Here is a 21819-nt window from a genome sequence, read left to right on the forward strand (position 1 = left end):
TATTTATTACATTTGCTCCAGTCCCATTGACTGTCCCGCATGATTTTATTAGGGAAAAAAAAGTGACAGGCACTGTTATTGCTTTTATTATTAATGCGTGTTCTTCATGCGCTCGGTGCCGCTGCCTCCCACCCCCGGCCCCTCCTCTGGGGGAATAGTGCCGACCTCAGCAGTTTGTGGACAATTCTGGGTCACCGGGAAGGAAGGGGGGGGTGAGGGAGCTTCCTGGAGGGGTGTCTGAGTCTCAGCAGTTTCCTTCCGGTGCCCACGCCCAGGGGTGGGACAGACAGAGGGAGAGGTTTTGGGGCCGAGACAGAGCCTCCGCCCGGCTGGGAGGTGTACCTGAAGTGGCCAAGCTGGCATTGCCTTCCCCAGATGTGGAAAGAACTGGACGGTTCTGGAAGGTTCCAGTAGGCTCCAATATTCGGGATAATGGTAGTGGCTGGTCCCCCCGGGCCCTGCCCTCTGCATCGCAGCCCAGACAGGCCAGGCGCATCCTGGGGGTGTCAGGCTCCTGAGCAGGGGGGCTGTGTACTCGAATGACTGCTGCTCCCTGCTCAGGAAAGTGCAAATCCTACAGATGGCCCCCCCCCCCCCCGCCACTAGGCTCCCTTGGGGCAGCCGAAATAACGAACAGTTCCTGACTGAGTGGTCTATGGTTCACACAACCCTGGGACAGGTGGGCTTTTGTTATCCTCACTTGACTGATGGTGGAGCTCACCCAGAGAGGTTAAGGCGCTTGCCTGGGGTCACACAGCTAGGTAGTGTCTGAGCCCAAGCTCTGACCACAGTTGCAGTAGCACCCGGCCACTGGCTGGTTACAGTGCCCCTGCTGGGGCAACCCAGCCCAGGGAGACACAGGAGGTGGCTGACCCTGGTTCCTGGTACCCACCCCCCCCACCCCCGGGGCGGGGAGCAGATGCCGAATCCGGGTCATTGACACCTTCGGGACAGAACCCGCATACAACCATGAGGAATACGCCACGTTGCACGGATACCGGACCAACTGGGGCTACTGGAACCTCAACCCCAAGCAGTTCATGACCATGTTCCGTGAGTGTCCCAGGCACAGGATGTGGTGGTGGGTGGGGGGGGGGGGGCGGTCAGGGGCAGTTGGGGCCTCCTCGTTGCTCTCAGGGGTGCATGGGAGGAGCAGGGTCCCCTATTCCTCCCTGGCTTTCCTTCCCCGGGCCAGTGTGGGAGCAGGGCAGGCCCAGGCACCTGCCTGCCCCAGGAAAGCCTTGTTCCCCCTTCAGCAAATGTGTGACCCAGACAGGAAGTATCTTGTGGTGTCTGGGGAGCAGGCAGCGAGGAGGGAGCAGCCTGGAGGGAAGGGCAGGGGTGGGGGCTTCCAGCCGGGCTTGGGAGAAACGTGGTGACCTTTCCAACACGGAGGGAGTGGCCTTTGCCTCCAGAATCACAGGCTGCTCTCAGAGAGATGCTGAGCACACGTTCCAGAACAACGAGGATTCAGTGACCTTGTAGAAAGAGAGGCCAAAAGTATACTGGGGAGCTCTAGGGGGTGGCGAAGGGGCAGGACAGGCAGGCTCTTCTAAGTGGAGGGACCAGATGAAATGAAGGCAGATGTGGAAAGAAGTGGAAGGTTCTGGAAGGTTCTGGAAGGTTCCAGTAGTCTCTAGCATTGGGGATAATGGGAAGTAACCCTGGGGGCTGGAGTCCCTGTGGAAACCCTCTGACAGTGGGTGCCAGGCAAGGAGTGCGGTTAGAGCTAAGCCTTAGAGCTATTTTTAATGAGACTCTAAAATATATACACACGCTGACCTGCCCTCTTACCTGCAGCGTGGTGAAGATAATTTAATCTTTTCTTGACAACGAAGGGTCAATTCACTCTGGCTCTGGCGCGCACGAGCCTGCCCTTCGGGGTTGGCAGAGGTGTGCGGAGCTGGGTCCCCTTGCTAAGTGGCCCCTTCTGCTGTCACTGTTTGATGTGGTGCTTTTTCTCCTCATTGGGCAGCTATCAGCTGTCACATTTAATTGTTGTCAGTGTAGCTGCCTCCAGCAGCGTCTTGCACAGCTAATTTGTGGCTCTTTGAAGGCTCTGGGTTGGAAAGCCAGATAAGCACCTTTGTTAGGCTGTATCTAAATTCAGAGCAAACTAGGTTCCGAGCAGGGTCCCAGGAACGTGCGTACAAGTAAAGTACCCGCTATTTATTTCGTCTGTCAAATTAATGCGCCTCTTTGGGGCGCTTAGGGCCCTTTTTTGTCTTCATCTCCAGGTTCTAGGACACATTAGTGGCAGATGCAATTTCTCGGCACATAGGTGATGGCTTGATTGGATCCCAGAAGGTTGGGAAGGTGGGATGGTTCCTTGGAGCCCAGAGGAGGAAACTGAGGCCCGGAGGTCTGAGGCCACATGGCTCTGTGGGGACCAGACTCTGGAGGGAAAGGAGGTGGGGATAGTGGTAAGGGGCAGTGGTAGAGGAGAGGGGGAAAGAGGATATGGGTTAAGAGGCTTCTGCAATAATCAACACTGAAAAAATGGAGGATTTATGTGGGGTGGGGCCCGCTGGATGTGGAGTTCCAAACCTGGAGAACTCCTACTCATCCTCTAAAACCCCAACTCAAATGCCTCCTTTATTTATTATCACTTCCACTGATTTCTTTCATCTTATGTGGGTGCAATATATTCACCTGTTTTTATAACTTATTTTATTAATTAAAAAAATTTTTGTTACGTTTTATTATGTATTTTCGAGAGACAGAGACAGAGCATGAGCAGGGGAGGATTAGAGAGAGAGGGAGACACAGAATCCGAAGCAGGCTCCAGGCTCCGAGCTGTCAGCACAGAGCCCGACGCAGGGCTTGAACTCAAACTGTGAGGTTGTGACCTGAGCCAAAGTCGGACACCTGACTGACTGAGCCACCCAGGCGCCCCTGTTTTTATAACTTTTAAATCCATTTCTACAAAAGCGTTTATTGAAGTATATTAGAGTTACTTGCTTATACACTGATCTCTCCCTGATAGATTATGAACCACTCAGAAGGGGGGCCACTGACTGATTTATCTCCCTGGAGCCTATCAAGGTCCTCGGAAAATGTTAATTGAGTGAATACATTAAAGAAACAGAACAAAAAAGGAAGAGAGAGTTTGCGGGTCCAGGGCAGAATTCATGAGCAGACTCATTTCCGCATCTAGCCAGGCGGTGTCGCCAGGGTGGCTGCCTCTCTGGGCTCACCCTTGCCCCTGCCCCCACGAGCTCTTGGCTCTTGGTCTCTGTTACTCTAATTGATTGGACACTTCCCTGTCCCACTAGTTTGCTAACTGGGCAGGGTTGGTAGAACGAGGGATTCTTCGGCTGGGTGAGTAGGGAGGAAATGGCAATTAGGGGAGAGGCCTGGGGTGTCTGTGGGGGGAAGCAGGTGGGGCCAGAGGGAGGGAGATGGGGCTGGGCGGGCAAACTGGGGAGAGAGGGTCTGGTCTGTCCTCCTGGCCCCCCCCCCCCACCCCCTGCTTCCCAATCTGGGTGGAGCCTCCTCAAACAGGAGAGCTGCCCGCATCCTGACCATCACAGAAATAACTCCAGGCTTCCGGGGCCCCTCCTTATGCTCCGGAAGCTCTAGAAGAAAGATCATTTTGTCCTGGGGTCAGCAAAGGCCCTTCCTTACAGCTGGAGTTTCAGACCCAAGAATCCACGAGCTTTCTGGGGGCACTTAGGCAGGAAATCTTTCCTTCTACGATGCTCCAGACATTGATTGTGACGGTTTGTGGGTAGAAATAGTACGTGAAATCGACACATTGGATCGAAGTATACAGCTCCGTGTCAGAAATGCTAAAATGTGAAAACACGCTCGCGGGATGAAGAAATGGCATCTTTGGGCCAGGGCTGTTCTGGGAAATCGAGGACGCGCGGTCTCTGCCAACCTGCTCGCCGCAGCCCCTCCCACCCCGGAAGGCGGAGTAGATGTCACTGGGCTCAACAAATGTTCTGTCCAAGGTCCTGAACACGGTGGGAGGGACCCTTGCGAATCCGTGGCACGGGTGCTGAGGCAGACAGAGCCAAGTAGCACGACCGGGGGAACAGCGAGAGAGGCTGAAGTGCATTCCCTGCCCCCGGTGCGCTGGGTTCTGGGGACAAGGGAGCAGGTCAGAGTGTGGGCTGTACCGTAGCAGAGGCAGAACCACGGGGGCGGGGCCGCAAAGAGAGGGGCACCGGAGCCCAGAGGAGGAGGTGCCATATGACTGGGGCCCTGAGGCCGGAGAGCATTTTCTCATCCACGTCAGGGGAAGAAGGCGCTCCAGGCAGAGGAAACGGCTGGGGCAAAAAACTTGGAGGTGGGGGAAGTCAGGATGTGTCCATGCACTCATGAGCCAGCGCGCCAGGCTCCCCCTCCCAGGTGCCGGGGACAGCGAGGTGAGCCGAGCAGAGCCCCTGCCCTCACGGGGCTTACATTCTGACACCGATAAACGATCCATTTGATGTATAATATCATGTTTGGGTCAGCAAGTGCAGGGTAAGGGACAGAGAGTGACCAGGGCCAGGAGGGACCTCTCGGCAGGGTCTTGTAGGCAAAGCATGCACGGAGAGAGGGAGCGCACCGGGCAGGGTCCCAGGAGGTAGTGAGAGATCCTGCCGAGGGGGGCACGGGGGCAGACCCTGGAGACTGTTGCAGGGACTTTGGCTGTTGGGGCCACCGCAGGGTTTTGTGCAGACGGACCTGGTCTGACCTAAATTTGAAAGGATTGCTCAGGACCTAAAATTGAAAGGCAGGGCCAAGAGAATGGCAGAAATGGGGGTAGGCAGCCGTCACAGTGGCCCAGGACAGAGAATGGTACCCGGGCCAGGGCGGCAGTGATGGAGGCCGTGTGGGACATCCCACCAGGTACCGGCTCTGCTGATGGGTGTCGCCAATGAGAGAAAAGGGGAGGAGCCAAAGCCTCAGTTCCTGAGCGAACCTGGGAGGGAGGACTCTGACCAGGACAGGGTCCTGGCTGTGCCTGTCTGCAAATGAGCAAGGGGACCTCCCAGGGTTCCCTCTGCTCACGGCTCCGCTCTGGGGAGGGAGAGGCCCGGGGCCAGGACACTGATGGGTGCTCTGCCCCTCCTCCACCAGCCCCCTGTCCCCGTCCCTGTCTAACGGGGCCCCCTCTGATGGGGCCAGTGCAGGTGGACCCGGGGCGCGTCCGTGGCTGTGTGGCAAGCCCCTTCCTGACCCCGTGGTCTGGCCGCAGCTCACACCCCGGACAACTCCTTCATGGGCTTCGTGTCCGAGGAGCTCAACGAGACGGAGAAGCAGCTCATCAGAGGCGGCAAGGCCAGCAACATGGCTGTGGTGTATGGCAAGGAGGCGAGTATCTGGAAGGTGAGAACGCCCCCCCCCCTCCAGAACTCCCACCCCCCAGCTCTGGATGTAGAACTGTCCCCCACTGATGGGTCAGAAAAGAGAGGTCCCTAATTGCCACTGAAAATACCCAGCCTGGGGGCTGCTAACCTGCCCCCCTCGGCCCCTGCTGTGCAACGCTCTCAGATGTCCTTTATCAAGGACTGTGCTTGACCCGCCACCCTCCCTAGGAACAGATCCATAAACACTGTGAGCCCGGCAAGGGGGCTTAGGCTTGACTTGGGGGTGCTGCGGGGTGGGAGGCAGGAGTGCAGAAGGCAGGAGAGGCTAAGGATTAGAGCCCCATCTTCCGGCTGGGTCCCTGGGGAAGCGGTACCTGTACGGGAGGTCATGTGCTCACTGCTCACTGACCTGTTCTCTCTCCTCTTTTCTCTGTGCCCTCCTGGCAACGAGGCAGCTCCAGGTACGGTGACCGCTTGCCATAGTCTCTCCTCCTGTTCCTCTCTGTTCTCAATAGGGCATCCCCTGGCGGGGGGGGGGGGTGCTCTCGAGTCCCCCCCACCCCCCACCCCGACCCCACAGGGGGTAAGGGGGAGGGATGGAGGTCATTCTCATGTGATGCCAAATGAGCAAGCTGCCACGGGGCGCTTGGGCCGGGGGTAGCACCGGCCGCATCTGCTTCTTCCAGAACAACACTGCCAAAGAGCTGCCCCAAGAGATGAGAGGTTATGAAGTCTGGGAAGAGAAAGGGTTTATCTGTAGCTCAGGCGTCTCTGTGATAGCCGGGAGCGACGCTGTTCTGCAAGGGACCTCAAAGAAGCTGCCTCCCAAAAAAGACATCTTTGCTCTGGTCTCTGTGGCTGGGGGAAGCCGGAGGTGGCTTGATGAACAGCATGAAAGGAGCATCCTGGGACAGTCGCCACCCAGGGTTCAGGAGGACAGGTGGCACAGGAGTGCGGGACGGGGGAGACTGAGGCCCTCACCTCCTCACGGGAGCAGCAGCCGGGATCAGGGAGAGGCCTTGGGTGAATTTTGTGCCAGAGGCCCATCTTATCTGGGTGCCCGGAAAACAGGGCTTGTGGCTCAGACCTGGGTGCTATTTTGTGAGAGCGTGTAGCCCAGGGAGCAGGAGTAGGGCAGGGGTGGGTGGAAGAGGGGCAGAAGGTAGGCCTGCCCTTGCCGCTGGAGGAAACAGGCCGGTTATCAGAAGACCCGTCTGGGGGGCCTTTTCAGACGGCAGGTTGGGCAACCCATGGATAAATCGTGAAGTTAGCCCAGAGCTCTGGAGTTTTTCTGCTCGGCTTTCCTGAGGAATAATTGACAAGGGAGAATTGTATGGTTCTTAGGTTGTACAACACGATGGCTTGATATACACATGTATTGCGAAAGGAACGCTACGATCAAGCTGATTAACACACCTTCACCCCACATAGTCATCTGTGTGTGCGTGCGTGCGTGCGTGTGGTAAGAGCACTTAAGATCCGTTCTCTCAGCAAATGGCAAGTGCACCCTACAGCATTATTAACCACAGTCACCACACTGTTCATTAGGTCCCCGAACTCACGCGTCCTCCAACTGAAAGCTTGTTGCTTTGACCAGCCTCTCCCTGCTTTTGAACCCCCAGCAGCCACCATATCTATGAGCTCCCCTCTTTTAGATTCCACATATAAGGGAGGTCATGCCGTATCTGTCTTTTTCTAACTTAGAGAGTCTCAAATAGCCTTTTGAAATGAAATAGGACCACAGAAACTGTAGAATAAAGGAATATCAGAGGACCTTTATGTATTAAGAGGAAATGTAGTTTTAAGATTTTATTTTTTTATTTTATTTGCTTAAAATTTTTTATGTTTTTTTTTTTTTTGAGAGGGAGAGAGACAGAGACAGAGAGTGTGAGTGGGGGAGGGGCAGAGAGAGTGGGAGACACAGAATTCGAAGCAGGCTTCAGGCTCCGAGCTGTCAGTGCAGAGCTGGACACGGGGCTTGAACCCATGAACCGTGAGATCATGACCTGAGCCTAAGTCGGATGCTAAACTGGCTGAGCCACCCAGGTGCCCCTTAAGATTTTATTTTTTAAATAATCTCCACATCCTGGCACAAAAACAGTCACTCAGATCAATGGAACAGAATAGAGAACCCAGAAATGGACCCACAAACGTATGGCCAACTGATCTTTGACAAAACAGGAAAGAATATCCAATGGAATAAAGACAGTCTCTTCAGCAAGTGGTGCTGGGAAGACTGGACAGCGACATGCAGGAAAATGAACCTGGACCACTTTCTTAGACCACACACAAAAATAAACTCAAAACGGATGAAAGCCCTAACGTAAGACAGGAAGCCATCAAAATTCTCGAGGAGGAAGCAGGCAAAAACCTCTTTGATCTCGGCTGCAGCAGCTTCTCACTCAACACATCTCCAGAGGCAAGGGAAACCAAAGCAAAAATGAACTATTGGGACCTCGTCTAAATAAAAAGCTACTGCACAGTGAAGGAAATCATCAGCAAAACTAAAAGGCAACCGACGGAATGGGAGAAGATATTTGCAAACGACGTATCAGATAAAGGGTTGGTATCCAAAATCTCTAAAGAGCTTATCAAACTCAACACCAAAAACACAAAGAATCCAGTGAAGAAATGGGCAAAAGACGTGAACAGACACTTCTCCAAAGAAGGCATCCACATGGCCAACCGACACATGAAAAGGTGCTCAACATCACTCACCATCAGGGAAATACAAATCAAAACCACAATGAGATACCACCTCACACCTGTCAGAATGGCTCACATTAACAATTCAGGCAACCACAGATGTTGGCGAGGATGCGGAGAGAGAGGATCTCTTTTGCACTGCTGATGGGAATGCAAGCTGGTGCAGCCACTCTGGAAAACAGTATGGAGGTTCCTCAAAAAACTAAAAATTGAACTACCCTATGACCCAGCAATTGCACTACTAGGCATTTATACACGGGATACAGGTGTGCTGTTTTGAAAGGGCACATGCACCCCCATGTTTATAGCAGTGCTATCGACAATAGCCAAAGTATGGCAAGAGCCCAAATGTCCACCGATGGATGAATGGATAAAGATGTGGTGTATATATATACAATGGAGTATTACTCGGCAATCAAAAAGAATGAAATCTTGCCATTTGCAACTACGTGGATGGAACTAGAGGGTATTATGTTAAGTGAAATTAGTCAGTCAGAGAAAGACAAATATCATATGACTTCACTCATATGAGGACTTTAAGACACAGAACAGATGAACACAAGGGAAGGGAAGCAAAAATAATATAAAAACAAGGAGGGGGACAAAACATTAGAGACTCTTAAATATGGAGAACAGAGGGTTACTGGCAAGGTTGTGGGAGCAGGGGGATGGGCTAAATGGCTAAAGGGCATTAAGGAACCTACTCCTGAATTCATTGCTGCACTATATGCTAACTAACTTGGATGTAAATTAAAAAAAAAAAAGAGAGAGAGAGAGAGAGAGACTAGATTTGAAAAAAAAAAAAAAAATCTCCACACCCAACATGGGGCTTGAACACATGACTCCGAGATCAAGAGTCACATACTCTATCAACTGAGCCAGCCAGGTGCCCCAAGAGTACATCTTGTTTTGTGAAACTGAAAATTTATATGCATGTGGTGCCTGGGTGGCTCAGTCAGTTAAGCGTTCGACTTCAGCTCAGGTCATGATCTCGTCGTTGGTGGGTTCGAGCCCCATGTCAGGCTGTGTGCTGACAGCTCAGAGCCTAGAGCCTGCTTCGGATTCTGTGTCTCCCTCTCTCTCTCTCTGCCCCTCCCCTGCTCACCCTCTCTGTCTCTCTCTCTCTCAAAAATAAATATTAAAAAATTTTTAAAAATAAAGTTTACATGCATGCGTGCACATGCACATGCATAACGCACACACGCATTATACACACACACATAATGCACATTCACGACACATACATGCGTTTACACGTGCATACCCACATAAATACGTGTGTGTACGGGTGAAAAAAGGCTGCTGAACAATATATATAACGTGAACCGTTTGTGCATGTGTTGTAAGGAAAATGTAACTATGCTTTGAGTGCATCAAAGATCTGAAAAGGTACACAAGAAACCGTTCTAACAGCTGCCTCCTGGGACAGAATGAGGAAATTGATGGGGGTGTAGAGACATTCTCTCTACACTTTACATTCATGGTTTGCTTCTCCTTCTGTGAGCATATTTAGTTTTATGAGACGTAGTCCTTTTATATTTAGTGTGGTTTCTGATATATTTGGCTTTGGATCTACCATTTCACTAGCTGACTTCTATTTCTTTTTCTTTCCTGTTCTTCCACGTTCTTTCCCCTCTCATTTCTTGTCTTCTTTTACACCGATCTGTGTTTTGAAACTCACGCCCTCTTAGCTGACTCATACTCTCTGCTAGTCTTGTAGTGCCTGCTGTAAAGATGATAACATGCATCCTTGACTTATCACAGTCTAGATAAGTCAGTACCTTTACCTTTTATTAGAGAATAAAAGAACATTAAAGTGTTTAATTACATCCCCCCAACGTAGGTGCTCTGATTTTAATTCCCTGAAAATGCCTTTACTTCACCCTTATTCCTAGAGGATATGTTCGCTGTGTACAGAATTCTAGCTTGGTGGTTATTTTCTTTCAGCATTACGAAAATACTGTCTTCTGGCTTCGGTCCTTTCTGTGAGCCTTGCCATTCATTCCCTTAATGGTAATCTGTCATGGGCGCCTGGGTGGCTCAGTCGGTTAAGCATCTGACTTTGGCTCAGGTCATGATCTCGCGGTTCGTAGGTTCGAGCCCTGCGTCGGGTTCTGTGCTGACAGCTCAGAGCCTGGAGCCTGCTTCAGATTCTGCGTCTCCCTCTCTCTCTGCCCCTCCCCTGTTCACACTCTGTCTCTGTCTCAAAACTAAATATACATTTAAAAAATATATAATTTATTTAAAAATTAAAAAAAAAAAAAAAGAAAGGGGGTGCCTGGGTGGCTCAGTCGGTTGAGCGTCCAACTTCGGTTCAGGTCGTGATCTCACAGCTCTTGAGTTCAGGCCCCACATTGGGCTCTGTGCTGACAGCTCGGAGACTGGAGCCTGTTTCAGATTCTGTGTCTCCGTCTCTCTCTGCCCCTCCCCTGCTCGCACTGTCTCTCTCCCTCTTTCTCAAAAATAAATAAACATTAAAAAAGAATAAAGGTAAACTGTTGTCCTCCTTTGCTCACTTTTACGACCTCTGTGTGTTTGGTTTCCAGTAGACTTACTATGGTGTGCCTCGTTGTGGCTTTTTCTTGATTTATCCTACATGGTGTTTATAGAGCTCTTGAATTTGTGGTTTGATCTGTCGTTCGTCTTAGAAGATTTTCAGTTAGTTATCTAAGTATTGCTTCTGCCTCTCTCTCTCTCTCTCTCTCTCTCTCTCTCTCTCTCTCCCCTTTGCTTCTGGGTCTCTATTTCCACATACATAGCCTCTTTGTCTCTTACATTCCTTTCTGTAATCTCCATCCGTGCGGTGTGCTTCATTCTGGATGTTTCCTTCTCTTCTTTCACTAAACGAATTCTCTCTTCAGCTGGGTCCGATCTGCGGTGAAATCCATCCATTCAGTTCCTAATTTCAGCTGCTATATTTCTCACCTCTAATATTGCCATTTGGTTTCAAAGCTCGTCTGCTATTGCCTTGACTACGTTCAGCAGACTTATCTTGAGGTCTGTATCTGGTAACTCCAGCTTCTAGAGCCTCTATGGGTCTCTTTTTATTGTCTGTTTCTCTTGGGTTTTGATCATATTGTCATGCACCCGATTCTTCTAAAAATCAAGGTGTTTACCTTTTTTCTTTAAAAATCTATTTTTGGGATGCCTGGGTGGCTCAGTCGGTGGAGTGTCTGACTTCGGCTCAGGTCATGATCTCAGTCTATGAGTTCGAGCCCCGCATCGGGCTTTGTGCTGACAGCTCGGAGCCTGGAGCCTGCTTCCGATTCTGTGTCTTCCTCCTCTCTCTGCCCCTGCCCCATTTTCACTGTTTCTCTCTCTCTCTCAAAAATAAATAAACAGTAAAAAAAAATTTTTAAATCTATCTTTAACAGGCTTTACTGAGCCTGGACGTGCAGTCTACCACACGTTTCACATGGATAGTCTCGACATACGTGTATATACGTGTGAAGCCATCGCCACAATCAGGATAGTGCCTCTGTCACCCAGGTTCCCCTCCTCCCTGCCAGACAGCCCGTGAGTTGCTTTCTGTCACCACAGGTTAGTGGAGATATCACTTTCTATGATTTTATATAAATGGGCTCCTCTGGTATATGCTCAGTTTTTGGTCTGGGTTTTCTCACCGAGTATAATTATGTCAAGATTCATCCGTGTTATCGCATGTATCAACAGTTGTTTCCTCTTTATGGCTGAATAGTTCTCCATTGTATGGAGGTACCCAGCCCATATTTTGTGTGTGTCCCTTCACCTGTTAGTGGACGTTGGGGTCGTTTTCAGTATTTGGCCGTTACAAGCAGAGCTGTTATGAACATCCACGTACAAACGTCTGTACGGACATATCCTTTCATTTCCCTTGGGTAGATCCCTAGGCGTGAATTGGCTGAATCGTAACAGTAGAACTACGTTGAACGTTTTCGGAGCCGTGGGGAGCAGTGGTCGTACTATTTTACGATTCTACCGGCAACGTGTGAGAGTTCTGGTTCCTTTGCAAATTCGTCAATACTTCCATGGCCGGTCTTTTCCATCTGAGCCATTCTGACAGATGTGCAATGATATCGTACGGTTTCTGCTTGTAGTCCCCTACGTCTGATGATGGCGGAGATATTTTTGCGGCCCTATTTGTCCTCCCTGTATCTTTTTGGGGGTCTTTTCAAAGTCAGTCCATTTAAAGAATTGGGTTGTTTGTTTTATCATTGAGTTGTTAAAGTTCTTTACACGTTCTGAATCGAGGTCCCATATCAAATACATGCTTGGCAAATATTTTCTGTCTGAGGCTTGTCTTCCTTCTCCAGAGAGCAAAGTTCTTTATCGTAATGAAGTCCAGCGTTCTATGGCTTGTGCTTCTGGTGTCGTATCTAAGAAATCTTTGCCTAACCCAAAGTCACAAGGGGTCTTCCCCAGTGTTTGATAGTTTTAGGTTTTACATTTAAGTCTATGATCCGTCGCGAATTAACTTTTGTGTATGATGCGAAGGGCAGATGAAACTTCTAATTCGTTTTCTTCCTTCGCACGTGGACGCGCAACGTTCCGTGACCATTGGCTGAAGACACGATCCTTCCTCCCCTGAAATGTCTTTGTGCCTTTGCCAAAAATCAATTGGCCATGCGCGTGCGGGTCTATTTCTGTACTCTCTGTTCTATCCCATTGATCTATCTTGACGCCAACAGCACAGGTCTTAACTAGTGTACTTTTACAATAAGTCTTGAAATCAGGTAATGTAAGTCTGCCCGCTTTCTTCTCTTGTCAAGTTGTTTCTTCTAAGCCTGCTGGGGTTTTGACTGGGATTTCATTGGTGGTGGGAGTGCTGTGGTGGTCCTTCCCCCTCCTCCTCCTTCCCCCTCCTCCTCCTTCCCCCTCCTCCTCCTCCTCCTCCTCCTCCTCCTTCATTCTGGAAAATGAATATAAAAAAATTGTAGAAATAACTCGAGGTCAAGGATGATGCCGTCTTCTTCCAGACACTCTTGGCTTGTGGCTGGGCCCCCAGCAATCTCAGATCAGTGAGAGTGATCGAGACTATTTAAGACAGATTCAGCTCCTGTAGGGGCTGCTCTAGTTCCGGCCCACCCTTTCTACCAGCGTGTAATTCCTCAGAATTCCAACCCGAAGGGTGGAGTTTCCATCAGCCCCCGACCCCCCACCGCCGCTCAACTCGGCAGACCCCAAACTCTGACTTGTCCCCCCGCTCTGCAAGGTGACCAGAAGCTCTGCTCAAGCCTCCTTGCTGCTGACTCTGGAATCAGCAGGTGCCCCTGTGGGGGAACCCTGGTCTCAGCAGCGACCTCAACAGTCTCCTGCCCTTCTTCTCTCAGATCTTGGCCTTGTAACTCTTCACGCTTTGTTAGATTTTCACCACCTTCGCACAAGGTTTTGTACTTCCACATCTCTCCCGGTCGTTCTCAGAGGCAGGGCTGATATGCTTCGCCTACTACACCATTACCCGGAGAGGAAGGTTTTTTTTACGAAAAACGTGTGCAGTTTGGAGTCTCAAAACGTGAACTGTTCATTGTCTTGATGTCCATTGATAACTTTCTTCAAGAGCCGCGGTTTACAAGACAAAACCTGGGCTGCAGCTCCTTGCTGTCTGACCTCATGGCTAGCCAGCGGGACGGAGAGAACCTGCCTTCTTTTTTCTGGCCTGTCGGCCTGCTGAGGACCTGCCCTCCCTGAACAAAACCCCTCCCTGGCCCGGCCTTCTCTATGATCGCGAAGTTCCTCTCTTCTCAGCTTCTCCTTTCCTCTCTTCTGTGAGTCTCAGAAGCCCCCAGGAAGTACAACCCAGGGGCAGATCCCAATCTTAACTCCTGATGAGATCCTACGCTGCCCATACCTCCCGGCTCAGGGCCCCGGCCATGGGGTCCTACGGGTGCCTGGTGGCTGAGCTGTTAGCTCCTCCTCTGTGCCCTGCTTCCTGTTGTCCCCCTCCCCCCAGGCTGGGCCTGTTTCCACATCGAAAGCAGAGCCTGGAGCTGGGACTCGCGTCTGGAGGGGCTGAGCCCTTGCTAGTTCGCGGGCGTTCACTCACAGGTGTCCTCCTTGAGGACGAAGGCCCTGCCTGAGCTCAGTGCCAACACATAGCAAGCGCTCCATAAAAATGTGCTCCGTGGATGGATGGACGATGGGTGGAGGATGGAGGGAGACAGAGAAGGAGGGATGAGATGACCTTGGCCCCACAGCTCCTCAGGTGTTCTTAGAGGTCATCAGGGGTTCCGGGGAGGCGAAGCGGCTTCATTTGGGTGTATTTAAATGTGAGTCCCTATACGGTTTCCTTGCAAAGGAAACACTTCCGTGGCTAAAAATAGTCCTGCAGCCTCTCGGGTCTTGTGCAAGTTCTGCAACTCACAGATGAAGAAAATCAGGACCAGAGAGGGGAGGGGCCTTGCCCGAGGTCACGCAGCTGGCTGACGGCTCCTCAGTTTCTGGCTTCCAGACCAGGGGTGTCTCTTTGGACGGCTCTGCCTTCCGCATTTGGGGCGAGGTTCCCATGTCCGACCCTCCTCTTCCAGGGGAAGGACAAGTTTCTGGGCGTCCTGAACAAGTACATGGAGATCCACGGCACGGTGTACTATGAGAGCCAGCGGCCCCCCCGAGGTCCCGGCCTTCGTGAAGAACCACGGTCTCTTGCCACAGCCTGAGTTCCAGCAGCTGCTGCGCAAGGCCAAGGTGAGCCCCGCCCCCCGCCGTCCTCACCCCCTCGGTACCGGTGCAGCCCGGTGGACTTCTGGGCCAGGCCTTGCTGTTAGAGCCGCTGAAGGCATGGCAGGCTGGGGGCATGCCCTGGCTGGAGTTCCGCGGACTCACTACTTCTGGAAGTTCTGCACCGTATTCCTGGAGCAGCAGCGGGTACAATGGGCATTGACTCTGGTGCTGGGCCCTGAGGGATCAGGGTCAGCTGAGGCTGGAGGGCCTCCAGCGAGCATTCGGGTCCTCTCCTGCTCTTCCCGCAGGCCCCCTGGATATGTGTGTCTGTGGGTGGGCTGGGCGAGGAGGAGCGGCTTTGTGCAGTCAGCAACCTGAACAACCTTACGCTGCAGCCCAGGGTTCAAAATCATTTATTGATCGCCTTCCAGCGGGGCCAGCCCCGTGAGCACTCCTGGCGCAAGTTAGGTGCTGAGTGAATCGTTTTTAGGATGCGTGGGTAAAGGTCCTTTAAGCTCAGCTGTAGGTGTGGGTCTGAAACCTCCTAAGCTTGAGACCCTCACCCTTGTCTTTTCCCCTCCAGAATCCTAGCCTGCCGCAGCAGGAACGGGCCTTTGATATAACCGAGTCGCACCTCCTCTTTCCGAATGGGGAAACTGAGGGTTAGAGAGGGGGAAGTGTGTGCCGTGGCACATGGCCGCCTCCTATGGATGCCCCCGCCCTGGCTCCCTGGGGCCCTGGGCTGCGGCGCCCAGGCTTCTCTGACCGTTGTGCCACCTGGCTTCCTCAGCTCTTCATAGGGTTCGGCTTCCCCTACGAGGGCCCTGCCCCGCTGGAGGCCATCGCCAACGGCTGCGTCTTCCTACAGGCCCGCTTTAGCCCGCCCCACAGCTCCCTCAACCACGAGTTTTTCCGAGGCAAGCCCACCTCCAGAGAGGTGAGTGGGGAGGGTCTGTCGCGGCCCCCCCCCCCCCCCCGCCGCATCACCCGGAAGAGGGAGACAGGCCTGAGGTGAAAGGACACGTGGGACAAGCTGGGGGGGGGGGGCGTCCCCTTAGCCCAGCCCGGCCAGGCAGGCACAGGGGGAGATCACTGCTCTCTCTGCCCCTCCAGCTGTTCTCCCAGCACCCCTACGCAGAGAACTTCATTGGCAAACCCCACGTGTGGACCGTCGACTACAACAACTCGGAGGAGTTTGAAGCGGCCATCAAGGCCATCATGAGAACCCAGGTGAGGCTCAGATCCAGTCAGGGCTGCCATCAGCCACCACTGCGGGTCTTAGCCGTAATTAGAAAAAGGTGCCCCTCTTGGTGAATTCAGACTCGTAAGCTTGGGCTGGGAAATTTGATGAGGGGTGGGGTGGTCCCCACTTACCAACTCGAGTTGGCGGGGGAGGAAAAAAAAAAAAAATGCCTTCGTGCTGTGAGCAACCTGCACAACCGTACATGGCAGCCCTGGATCCGGAATCATTTATTAAGCACCTTCGGAGACTGAGCCCTGTGAGCACTGCCTGCACGTGTCAGGCGCTGAGTGAATGTTTCTCAGGAGTAGCGCTTGGAGGGTCTTTGAACTCTGCTGTTGGTGTGGCTCCGTGGCCTTTTGTCCGCATGCCTCAAACTATAAACGTGCCGGCAGGTCATCTGGGGGTCTTGTTAAAATGCGGGTTGGGATTCAGCAGGTCTGGGGTGGTGCCGGGCCCAGGGCCACCCTTCGCGTAGCAAGGGGGAGAACTTTCCGGGTTTCCTTCGGCAGGTGTGTGGGCATTGCCATGTGTGGGGGCACGTGTGTGGGAGTGGTGACTGCTGACGGCCCCTTGTGCTCTTCTGGTTCCCTCATTTTGGAAAGGGGTCCGACTCTGCTCACCATGATCCCTCTGGACCTGTCTCCCTCCTTGCCCAGCACCATGTTAATTGAGCGTGCCCTCCCCCGGGAGGGGAGGGGACGCACTGCTCAGGGTCAACTTCTGGGTCTGGGGCAAACCCGGAAACCTGGCGAGCCTTCGTCTTGGTGAGGCCACCACAAATGAGTGACAGGAAACACCGGTTCCTTCTGCAAGGACAGCCATGTCCCAGGAGGACACTGCTGCCCCAGGGGAGCTGGGGACACTGCCAGACTCAAGGGCAGAGACCGGCAGGGAGAGACCCTCCACCCCAGCCCCGGGGGACTTACCGGCTTAGCTGTGGACCCAGAGCCCCGCCTGGTTGTTCTGACCGTGAGGCAGGCTTGTGTTTTCTTTAAGTTTATTTTTTGAGAGAGAGAGAGAGAGAGAGAGAGATTGAGGAAAGGGGAGGGGCAGAGAGAGAGAGGGAGAGAGAGAATCCCAAGCAGGCTCCAGCTGTCAGCGCAGAGCCTGATGCGGGGCTTGATCTCACGAACCGTGCGATCGTGACCTGAGCAGAAACCAAGCGTTGGACGTTCAACCGACCGAGCCCCCCAGGCGCCCGTGGCTTGTTTTTAATCACCCTCCTTTCACCACCAGTCACTCCCACGCGGAACAGCCTCTGTCCCCCCTCATCAGAAGCCCCCCCCCCCGAAAATCTCCGCCTCCCTGGCCTGCTCCGTTCTTCCACTGACCACACCCTCGTCCTTCCCTCCTCCTGTCTGGGGGCGATGTTTGTCTAGTAGAACATAGCTGCCCGGAAGAACACAGCTGTGTCACAGCCTGCGCCCGTCGGTAGTCGTCACGGACACGGGCAGGTCCACCTGCCAGGTGGCTGAGCCCCTGGAACCTCCCTGAGCAGTGAGGGGGTGACGCCCTCCACTCCGTTCTTCAGCGTCAGCTTGAAGGCAGTCTCTGCTGTGAGTCCCTCCAGGCCACGGACCGTCTTCGATCGGGTTCCTCCAGGAGGTGACCCGGGGGCACAAGTCGGTTATTTGGAAAGTGATCCCAGGAGGGAGGGTCCTGGAGTGACAGAATGAGACAGCGTCTAACAGAGTAGGTCACCCCAGCTGGCCCCTGGCCGTCAGTGCTGGCGGGGACCTATGGGGCAGGTCACATCCCAGCGTGACCTCCATCGCTGGGTGGATGAGGGCTGGCTGCACCTGGGGACCCTCGCAGGGCGGAGCCAGCCAGAGACAGTCGTAGTGGGCGAGGGGCTCCCCAGGCGGCCTCAACGCAGGAGAGAAGCCAGAAACTGACCGACCCCAGCCCCCAGCGGTGACACACGGCCCATTCTGCGTTCCAGGTGGGCGCGGCATGGGAAGGGCCCCCCACCCCCCATCCTCCTCCCGCTCCTCCCCTCCCCTTGAAAAGCAGTCCTCCAAGGCTTCTAACCCAGGGGACAAGGTCAGGGGGTAGACGACATACCAGCAAGCCCACCCCCAGGGCTCAGGTCCTGCCCAGCCTGCAGGAGACATTGCTAAGCTCAGCGAGCACGTGGAAATATGTTCCGTCCGCAGAACAGAGCCGGGCTGTGGGGGGGCCTGTGAGTGAACGTGCTCTTCGGTTCGTGGGTTCTTTCCGGTCGGACACACAAGAAATCGGTAACGGACGCTGCCCTGGGGAAGGGCCTGGGTGTCCGGGATGGGAAGAAAACTTACCTTTCACTGTTTTTTCTTTTGACCTTTTTGTTTTGTTTTGCTCCAACGTCTGTTTAATTCTGGGAATGAGTTAATTTTAAAAAAATCACAATAACAAAAGGGTCAAGGAACCAAGGTTTTGCCTATCTGCCAAGCGGAGGCTGACAGGTGGTCCCCCGAACCTGCCCGCCTGCTGCCTTCAGCCCCTCCGGGGGTCCCGCCACCCCCGCCTGCCTCCCGGGCGGTTCACACCCCCTTACTTACCCAAGAATCGCCCGGGCAGGCGTTTCAAATGCAGGTTCCTGGGCCTGGCATCTGATATTAAAGGACCGGGTGTGGCCCTCGCAGCTGCCTTTTCACCAAGCAGCCTGGGTATGTGTCCCAGTGCTATTTTGGAGAACTGATTTGGGGACAGCTGGCAGGAACCGAGAGGACCAATGAGGGCCACCCTCAGGGGACACGGCTTGTGCGGCAAGTCCCAGGGCCTTTCACAGGGAGCGGGGGGAAGAAAGGTGAGGAACGGGGAGGAGGTGAGAGAGACCCCTGTCACCCCCCCCCCCCCCCCCCGCTCTCCTTACAGCACCTTACAGGACCAGCACCTGCCAGCCTGTCGAGACGGATTACACCGTGAGCGCCTGTAATTAGGCCTAATGGGGGTAATTTCCAGGCAGGCTGGCTCCTCTGGTGGAGATTCATGGCAGGCGGGCCGCGGCTGGCTGATGCGAATTACGTGTGATGTGGGCTTCAAAGCGCAGCGCAGCGGGAGTGACTCGGGGTGGGGGGGCTGCTGCTGTGGAGCAGGCCGAGTGGCATTTGGAGGGGAACCCACTCCTCCGGGCCCCGATCTCTAGCCGGGGCTTGAGGTCTTGTACCCTGGAGGTGTCCAGGGAACCTCTGGGCAGGAGCCGGCTGCCGGGGCCATCGTGGCCATCAGCCCCAGGGCTGAGGGCAGGTCGGGGCCGGGCCGTGCACCGCTTGGGGCCGCAAAGGCTGCCGGTGGCTGGGGTATAGGACCTGGATTCTCTCGGGTTCTGGAACCGCCCGTGGATGAAGAATAGTGCTCTCAGCTGCAGGGAGAACTGGGGACAAGACCAGATGGGTGGGCTCTCGTCCCGAGAATCTTCTGGAGGCCTGCACTCGTTTCAAGGGGAGCAGCTGCTGTTTCCCCAGGCACCCCCCTCAGCCTGAGTGTCGGGGATGCCCCCCAGGCAGAGGGCCCAGGATGGGCCTCCAGCCCTTCGAGGTGGGCTCTAACGGGAAGCAGGACCCCCCCCCCCCCCCCCGTGCACCTGAGTGGGCTTCCGGTGCTGCCCGTCTGTGACGGGGGAGGGAGGCCGCTCCCACTGGGGCAGAGCTGTCAGATCACGCACCTGGAGCTGCAGGCAGGGAAAGGGCGTAAGTTGGAATCAGGCTGGGCCGGGTGTGGCGCCCACGCCCCCACGTACACACAACACACACACACACACACGTATGAGATGCGCTTTGCATCTTATACACACACGTGCACACACACTGGGGAGAAGCGAGGTCGGAGGCCCGAACAGGCTGCTCTCTGAGTCTGGGATGGGCTATCCCCACGGCCCCGTCCAGCCAAGGTGGCTGTGTGCCGGGGTCACCAGAGAGGGCTTGGTTAGGAAAGGTAACTGGCAAGGAGGTGGGTGCCCACTCACGGGCGGTGGACACCCCCTTTATCACCGTGTCTCCCTATTCCCCTTGCTCCTCGGGCCCCAGCTACTCGGCTCATCTGCTCATCCCCGGTGCAGGCTGCTCTGTAACCGTCAGGTACTCGGACAGATGGTCTGTGGCCTCTCCGTCTGGGGGCTCGCGTCTTACGTAGCTCCCAGGTGCCTGGCCTGGGCAGGAAGCCTTACAAATTCTCCTCGCTCCACCTGACCGGGAGATGCCCCTGTGTTCCTTTTCGTGAACGTTCTACCTTCTGGGCAGAATATACGGGCAGAGCTGGAGGTGCTACTTGCTGAGCACCTACTGTATACCGGGCACTGTACCGGGCAGGTCCCAGTTCTCCAGGGGGCCTGTAACCTGGGAGACACGAGGGACAGATCGGAAATGATGACACAGGTGCCAGTTCCACCCTGGAGGAACTCTAGGGTGCCACCCAGGAGAGTGGTCCTGGACAGGAGTGGGGCTGGGGCTCAGGGACGGCTTCCTGGAGGAGGTGTCACCTAAGAGGGGAGGGTGAACCCATCTGGGCTGGCTGTGGGAAAGGGCAGGCATCACAGCCCAGGAGGGGATGGGGGCTGAGCTTTAGGACAAAGGGAGGGCAGCCGGGAAGGGGGCAGGCAGGGGGTGGGATGGCCCTTAGGGCCACGGGCAGGTGTTCCAGCTGATCCAGAGGGGCCAGGGAGATGGTGCGGGGGGAGGGGCTTCCGGACGCACCAGATTTTGCCCCCAGTGCAGAGCAGGGCTGGCCCCCAGCAGCCGGGGCGGGGAGGGGCCCGGCGCTCCTCCCCCATGTGTCCTCCGGTCTCTCCCACAGGTAGACCCCTACCTGCCCTACGAGTACAGCTGCGAGGGGATGCTGGAGCGAATCCACGCCTACATCCAGCACCAAGTAGGTGGGCCCCCCGCTCTCCGCCCCCAGGGGTGGGTCCTCCCCAAACCCCATCAGCCCCGAGGAGGGGGCCTAGCCCGCTCCTTCCTCCGAGGACGCTGTCTCCACCCAGGGCTCTGTGTCCGTTAAACCCCCGCCCCTTCTTCACCTGTCCGTCCGGGTACTCTCCCCGGAGATGATGCAGGGGAGCGGTCCTGCACTGCTCAGGCCAGGAGGCCAGGCCTGGGGGTGAGGTGGGGCGGCCCTGGGCGTCCAGCTCGAGAGCCCGGCCCCATACCACAACACAGAAACAGACTGTTATTTTTACTTTGATAAAGAAGTCGTGGACAAGTCTGGTAACTGATTGGCTGGGGAGTATGGAGGACCCCCCCTCCCTCCACCCCCAGGGATGAGACTGGGCTGGGGACCAGGTCCTCCGCCCTGAGAACCCAGGGGATCTGAGCCTCCTGAGGGTCCACGGGTGGTCCTTCCAAGCTCTAGGGCCCAGCCGGGCAGCGGAACTACAGGTAGATGGCTTTATAACTACGTGATATTCAGACCGATAGCGTGTGGCCTCTGTCTGCACCTTGCCCCCAAGCCCTGAGGGCTGGAGAGTGCTTGACACACAGGAGCACTGAGGCCGGCAGCAGAGAGGGCTTGGTGGGGTCAGGGCCAGAAGCTAGAACCTGGGACTCTCAGCTCCCAGCCGCCCTTTGGGATGTTATCAGGAAACTCACAGGAAAGCATTTGCTGGGCCCTAGGGGTGGTCCCTGAAACTGATCCCTGCCGGGAGAGCCCCTCCCCTCCCCCCATCCACACCGCAGGTGGGGCACATGGGCCTCAGGGTAGAAACCCTGAGTCTAGCCAAAGCTTGAGGTAGCACAGGGTGGATCAAACCCAGCCATCCAGCTGTGACGCCCTGGGCAGATTCCTTGACCTCTCTGAGCCTCGTCCCCCGCCCCCCAACTGCCGAAATAGCTGGAGGCATAGTGGTACCCTTTTGATGGGGTTGTCACGAGGGGGGAAAAAAAATGGCATAACGCGTGGCGGTTGGCCTGGTTTTCGGGAAGCTCCCGATGTGGTACGATTGTTGTCGTGGCGAGG

General features: G+C 54.7%; 1 protein-coding gene across 1 annotated transcript in view; it reads left to right on the forward strand.

The window, feature by feature from the left end:
- MGAT5B (alpha-1,6-mannosylglycoprotein 6-beta-N-acetylglucosaminyltransferase B) overlaps positions 1-21819 on the forward strand; it is a 69161-nt gene that overhangs the window by 45322 nt on the left and 2020 nt on the right. Inside the window, 7 exon segments of the mRNA XM_040456525.1 lie at positions 920-1053; positions 5192-5322; positions 14513-14587; positions 14589-14669; positions 15436-15582; positions 15759-15875; positions 20662-20736. Of these exon segments, the coding sequence (XP_040312459.1) occupies positions 920-1053; positions 5192-5322; positions 14513-14587; positions 14589-14669; positions 15436-15582; positions 15759-15875; positions 20662-20736 (760 nt within the window).

This window comes from Herpailurus yagouaroundi, unplaced genomic scaffold (assembly GCF_014898765.1).
Source record: "Herpailurus yagouaroundi ecotype Mexico unplaced genomic scaffold, PumYag 217, whole genome shotgun sequence".
Lineage (NCBI taxonomy): Eukaryota > Metazoa > Chordata > Mammalia > Carnivora > Felidae > Herpailurus > Herpailurus yagouaroundi.